Source organism: Poromitra crassiceps, assembly GCF_964638095.1.
Source record: "Poromitra crassiceps genome assembly, chromosome: 19".
Taxonomy (NCBI): domain Eukaryota; kingdom Metazoa; phylum Chordata; class Actinopteri; order Beryciformes; family Melamphaidae; genus Poromitra; species Poromitra crassiceps.
Window position 1 is genome coordinate 4,866,796 of NC_139646.1, and position 7,500 is coordinate 4,874,295.

General features: G+C 44.8%; 1 protein-coding gene across 1 annotated transcript in view; it reads right to left on the reverse strand.

Moving 5' to 3' along the window:
- Positions 1–4,609: 4,609 nt before the first annotated feature.
- The window catches only part of LOC310793560 (long-chain fatty acid transport protein 1-like), a 13,379-nt gene continuing 10,488 nt past the window's right edge, over positions 4,610–7,500 (reverse strand). Inside the window, exons 12-14 of the mRNA XM_083655373.1 lie at positions 5,727–5,891; positions 5,158–5,304; positions 4,610–5,010 (exon numbers count right to left, since the gene is read on the reverse strand). Coding sequence (XP_083511499.1) covers positions 4,853–5,010; positions 5,158–5,304; positions 5,727–5,891 — 470 coding nt within the window. The 3' untranslated portion in view covers positions 4,610–4,852. The remainder of the gene's footprint in view (positions 5,011–5,157; positions 5,305–5,726; positions 5,892–7,500) is intronic.

The following is a 7,500-nucleotide window of genomic DNA, read 5'->3' on the forward strand; positions in this document are numbered from 1 at the left end:
CTCCGCCCCTTTTCACTTGTCCTCCCATGTTCCCTCTGCTCATCCATTTCAAGTTCACTCCGTCTGCTGCTAGCCTGCCTGCTACCCTCTGTGACAACCCAAATCTATGGCTTCATATCTGGCATCTTCCACCACCATGTGCAGCCCTTCCATGGATTGCCTATTGTCCCCTCTCTGTGACTCCCTCCCTGGAGCTGAGGCGGATGCCTCTTCCCTGTCTCTTGGATCTCCAGAGCTGTGTGGGGAACACGAAGAGAACCCGTCTCTTGGATCTCCAGAGCTGTGTGGGGAACACGAAGAGAACCTGTCTCTTGGATCTCCAGAGCTGTGTGGGGAACATGAAGAGAACCCGTCTCTTGGATCTCCAGAGCTGTGTGGGGAACATGAAGAGAACCTGTCTGTGTTCTGTGTGGATGACTTGGAGCCTTTGTGTAGTCAATGTGGTACCAGTGGGAGCCATGTGGGACACAGAGTTTACCCCTTAACAGAAGCTGCAACTGACTGCAAGGTAGGCAGCAGGTATTCAGGTTCTGAGACTTTAAAAAAATAAAGTATGTAACACATTATAAAAACTATACAGTTGAGAACTTTGATCACTGTAATCCCTTTTTAGAAAGCATTGCTCACAGCCAGTTATGATGTTGCTGGTTGGTCCAAAAGCTAATCTCCCCAGCAGACCATAACAGGATTCTGCACTATAATTGTGATCATCCAGCAAATTAAGGTTATATTGGAGAACATAATTACTCACCTCAGTCGCTCCAGGTATTTCTGCTGAACTTTATGAGTTTCTTACTGTTATGAAAAGAGTTTAGGAAAGGTATCAGGCTCTTCTGATTTATCAGGGGCTGGTGCAGGTGTTAATCATATTGACATAAATCTCTCCAGGGACAATATACTTACCTTCAGTTTTGTTGGCTGTGCAAGATCCTTCCTCACACAATTCAAGTGAGAATCATTCCCCACGCCCCCCTATGAAGACTTCTCATTCATCCTGCTCTTTTCTGAGAGCACTTAAAGGAGGAGGCGGTGAAAAGAGGTCATAGGTGCAATGTTCAGGTAGCAGTCTTTCAGCAGGAGCCTAACATACATTTGCAGTTAAGGCAATGAAATCCCTGATGGGACCAGGACCTTTTGCACCTGACCTGACCCAGACCCAGAACCATTAACAGTGCAGGTCCAGGTTGGGCAGAATATATAGTCTCCTTTAAAATGCCTCGTGTTTTGGACTAATTGGATCTAATCTTCACAAAATGCCCATCTAGTTCTCACAAGACATGGCATCTGACCCCACATAGATGTCCCTCTCTCCATGAACCACAGACAGTCACACAGACAGAAATACACACACACACACACACACACGCACGCACACACACACACGCACGCACGCACACACACACACACACACACACACACACACACACACACACACACACACACACTAAGAATAGTCTGAGGAGCTGGATGTATTGAGTGTCTATGAAGAGTGTCAGTTGATACTGTCTGTACTGGTGCACTGCTCATTGATCCTCATGTGCACAAACACATAAGTCGGCGACACTTGATGCTTCTCACTGATTGTCTAATGAGCTGAATGTTAGAATATTAGAATATAGAATAAAGAATAGTCCACACAGCTGAATAACTAATAAGCATCCAATACCTGCTCTTAATGTTATATCTGTTGCGCTAAATTCAAAACAATTATAGATAAGAGTTATTGCCAAGGCATTGGATAAAGCAATGGTAAAAAAAAGAAAAATCTGTATTGTTGACTACTCAGTTAACAGAGTGGTCACAAAAACGACCCTTAGTGTTCACTATGCTGCAGTCAAAACATGCTCATATTTGACATTTGACCCCTAGGCAGAGCTCAGAACATCACTGGATGGACTGCAGAAGAAGGTGGTCCTCTTTGACAGAGTCACGCAGACCTGTGAGCATGCATCAAAACACAACCAGGTAAGGCTGCACTGCACATTGCAACTCAACACCTCATTCAAATTTGCCAAACTAAGGAATTTCTTTGGTTTATCACGATCTGTGTCTTGCCTCTGACTTCCTAACTCTTTCCATTCTGCCCCATGCAGGCCCAGGCCCAACTGACAGAGGAGCAGATAAAGGAAGAGTTTATGAAACTCCATCAGTTTCTGAGAGCGGAGGAAGAAGCCAGGCTGGCTGCACTCAGGGAGGAACAGGAGCAGAAGGAGAAAGAGGCAGGAGAACGTATGGACAGAATGAGCCAGGCGATAGAGTCTCTGGAGGAGAAGATCCAGCTGATTGAGGAGGAGCTAGATGCAGAGGGGGACGGGGTTGAATTTTTACAGGTTAACAGAAATAAAATGTTATCATTAGTCCAAGAATGGCAAAATGAGTTTGAAGCTTAAACCAAACAAATTCCTCTTTTACAGCGCTACCAAGGCACAAGTAGAAGGTATGGCATGTCTCTTTCTGTTTTTTTTACAATCTAAACATGCACTACACATGCAATTTGTGTAATTGTTTGCTTGTGGGTCCATGTTTGTGTACTGCAGGACAAGGCAGTCAGAGAAGATTTGTGGACCTCTGATAGATGTGGCCAAACACCTGGGCAACCTCCAGTACCACGTTTGGGACAAGATGAAGGACATTGCCCCCTACAGTTAGTTTCTTTTTTAGTGTGTATGCATGTGAATATATTATCTTGTCCTCCGCTTCTCAGCTTCTCCTTCCCTCCCTGCCTACTTCCATCTCCCTGACCTCCTACCCTCCAGCTCCGGTGACCCTCGACCCCAGGACAGCGTGCCCATCCCTGAGTCTCTCTCCTGGACTTAACAGTGTCCAGATCGCTCCTGGACCATCGCAGGAGCTGGATGAGAATGCAGGTGTGGCTGTTCCTGTGCCAACCAACCCTGAACGTTTCCACCCTTACTCCTGCGTCCTGGCCAGGGAGGGCTACAGCTCAGGAATACACTGTTGGGATGTTGAGGCATGTAAATGCACAAATACAAACATACAGGCACACAGATGCAACAGATGCTTTCGAAACATCCAAGTCATTTTTTCTCCCACATCTCTCCACATCTCAAACCAGGGCATCTCAACTCTCTTCTTTATCTCAACAGGTTGGTGACAGCACCAACTGGACGATCGGTGTTGCCGGTCAGTCACTGTGCAGAAGGGAAGAGTTCGAGGCTTGTCCAGAGGTGGGGCTGTGGTGTATCAGCCTACGCGAGGGCAAGTACCAAGCACTGACCACACCCTCTCAGATCCTCAACCTCCACAAGTCACACCGCCTGAATAGGGTCCATGTGAGGCTGGACTGCGACGGACAGTTGGATTTCGTGGACGTCGATACTGACACAAATCTTTTCACATTTACACATCACTTTGCTGAAAAGGTGTACCCATACTTTGAGAGTATATCCATTGGCGGGGGCGGCATTGCAGTGTTGGCACAGAGAGTGAATGTGAGCGTGGGGTCAGATCTCATCCCTGCAGAGGACAGAGCAATCATTGGGAAGGATAAAGTGACCGAAAATGGATCTTCCACTGAGGGAGAGAACATTGGTATCGCTAGATCCACTGACGGCAACAGCAAGATGTTAGAAGACACGTGTCCAACTGAAGAAAAGAACCCATCATCAAATGTTACCCAGACCCAGAAGAAGGCATCCAAGAATGAGGGCAAACCTCAGGTGAGAAGGTCCAAGAAGAAGGACCAGCTCGCCAAAACCAAACCCACTGGAGAGGAAAGGAAAACAGACCGTAAACCTCCTGTCAAAAAACAGCCAATCAAAACCAGATTCAACGTGAGCTATCATGTCTCACTGGACAGAGCGCGAAACATCATTGTTGAGACATCTGACAAGGATCAAGAGATCCAGATCCAGAAATCATTTTGATCATTCGATCATACAAATGTCTTCAGTGTGTACTCGCAAAAAAGTATGTTTTTCAGATACATTTAATAGTTGAGCATGTGTTTGTGAGGGGTTTGGGGGGGGAAATAATACCTGATATTAATTGCAAAAGAATTTAAAAGCACAGAAGCAAAGATGTATGCATATCTTTTTGTAAATTGTCAAATAAATCCAAATCCAAATCCAAATCCAAATCCAGATGTTACATCCTTTAAATCCCAACTAAAGCACTCAAGCACTGATTGTGCATTACTTTATACTTATTGAGCTTTACATGTCCCATTTTTTGATTTTGATTAGATTTTTTATTTCGGCAAAAGAAAAAGCAATAAATACAAAATACATCATAGCTTTAAAAATGGACAAGGATGGCACAATAAAGTCTCAGACTTATTTCCATGGTGGGCCATGATCTTATGCCAGCGAAGACGGCGTCATGGCGAAATTCTGAAGCTCATCATGTGATCTTATGCTCTAATTACTGTTATTGAAATAAATTGTTACAAGCTTTAACATTATTACCAAATCTATTTGACTGGATGTATAATTTGACACTGAATAATAACAATGTCACATTGTGCAATGTTATTGAATAAAGAAAGAAAAAACAATAAACTGGTCAGATTAGATGATAATAATGATTTTGTTTAATTGTAAGAAATACAATCATATTTCCACCTTCATCAGTATTTACACTATATGGATATAATACATGACTAGTGCTCATCTACCTTTCTCCTCGGTTGCAAGCAACAAAGCAGTGATATTCTCTCTCACTCTCTTTTTCTCTCTCATGTACACACACACACACACACACACACACACACACACACACACACACACACACACACACACACACACTCTCTCTCTCTCTCTCTCTCTCTCTCTCTCTCCTTTGAAATACACACTATCTCTACATCAGTCTGCCTCTTCCTCTCCTCTCTGTCTCATAGACGCACCCTCTCCTCCATGATGCCACTATAGAGTTCACGAGTAAGAGCCTCATAACGGCCAGCACGGCTATTCAGAAAATAAATCTGTTCACTTGACTCCTGTGGATCATATCCTTCCTTCTGCAGCCGCATCTTCTGAATCTTAAAGGTACCTGAGGACAAAAGTCAAAGACAAAATAAGGTTTGATGACTTTATACAAGTGTCTGTGTGTGTGTGTGTGTGTGTGTGTGTGTGTGTGTGTGTGTGTGTGTGTGTGTGTGTGTGTGTGTGTGTGTGTGTGTGTGCATCTGTGTCTCACCTGTAGTGTCAACATATGGCATGAGTCGGAGGAAGACAGGGCGAGCGTAGGAGGGCAGGGCTTTCTGTACAGCGAGCAGGAACGCATCTAGGTCAAACTGGCCTCCTGCATCAGCTATAGCTGCCATACCAGCCTTTCCCTCTGCACCTTCAGACAGACAGAGGGCGAGATCGACCCGCAGATAGGTGAGCTAGTGAATATCCTGACTCACTCTTTCACACTCTTCTCCCGTGTGTTACTCGTCCTACCTGGTACAGACACTCCATACACTCTACCTGTGTGTTACTATTCTACCTGGTACAGACACTCCGTACACTCTACCTGTGTGTTACTATCCTACCTGGTACAGACACTCCATACACTCTACCTGTGTGTTACTATTCTACCTGTACAGACACTCCGTACACTCTACCTGTGTGTTACTATCCTACCTGGTACAGACACTCCGTACACTCTACCTGTGTGTTACTATTCTACCTGGTACAGACACTCCGTACACTCTACCTGTGTGTTACTATCCTACCTGGTACAGACACTCCATACACTCTACCTGTGTGTTACTATCCTACCTGGTACAGACACTCCGTACACGGCTACATCCGTCTGTCCCAGCAGGCCACTGAGGACTCCCTCCACCTCCGTGGTGGAGACGTTCTCCCCTCGCCAACGGAACGTATCGCCGCTACGGTCCCGGAAATACATGTAGCCATACTCATCCATCACCAGCACGTCACCTAGAGAGGGGGGGAGGACATCTAATGAGGACATCTTAAGATAAGATCACAATTTTCCTACGCTGCGTTTTGTTGAGGTGAAATGTTTGTGGGACATTGTATTTATTGTTGTCCTTTGTATTCCTGTCCATCATTCACATTGTCTTCAGGGTCACAGGCAGACAAACACCATCATACCTACATGTATGTCACAGGCAGACAAACACCATCATACCTACATGTATGTCACAGGCAGACAAACACCATCATACCTACATGTAGGTCACAGGCAGACAAACACCATCATACCTACATGTATGTCACAGGCAGACAAACACCATCATACCTACATGTACTGTATGTCACAGGCAGACAAACACCATCATACCTACATGTATGTCACAGGCAGAGAAACACCATCATACCTACATGTATGTCACAGGCAGAGAAACACCATCATACCTACATGTACTGTATGTCACAGGCAGAGAAACACCATCATACCTACATGTATGTCACAGGCAGAGAAACACCATCATACCTACATGTATGTCACAGGCAGACAAACACCATCATACCTACATGTATGTCACAGGCAGACAAACACCATCATACCTACATGTATGTCACAGGCAGAGAAACACCATCATACCTACATGTATGTCACAGGCAGACAAACACCATCATACCTACATGTATGTCACAGGCAGACAAACACCATCATACCTACATGTATGTCACAGGCAGACAAACACCATCATACCTACATGTATGTCACAGGCAGACAAACACCATCATACCTACATGTATGTCACAGGCAGACAAACACCATCATACCTACATGTATGTCACAGGCAGACAAACACCATCATACCTACATGTATGTCACAGGCAGACAAACACCATCATACCTACATGTATGTCACAGGCAGACAAACACCATCATACCTACATGTATGTCACAGGCAGACAAACACCATCATACCTACATGTATGTCACAGGCAGACAACACCATCATACCTACATGTATGTCACAGGCAGACAAACACCATCATACCTACATGTATGTCACAGGCAGACGAACACCATCATACCTACATGTATGTCACAGGCAGACAAACACCATCATACCTACATGTATGTCACAGGCAGACAAACACCATCATACCTACATGTATGTCACATGCAGACAAACACCATCATACCTACATGTATGTCACATGCAGACAAACACCATCATACCTACATGTATGTCACAGGCAGACAAACACCATCATACCTACATGTATGTCACAGGCAGACAAACACCATCATACCTACATGTAGGTCACAGGCAGACAAACACCATCACACCTACATGTAGGTCACAGGCAGACAAACACCATCACACCTACATGTAGGTCACAGGCAGACAAACACCATCATACCTACATGTATGTCACAGGCAGACAAACACCATCATACCTTCATGTATGTCACAGGCAGACAAACACCATCATACCTCCATGTATGTCACAGGCAAACAAACACCATCATACCTACATGTATGTCACAGGCAGACAAACACCATAATACCTACATGTATGTCACAGGCAGACAAACACCATCATACCTCCATGTATGTCACAG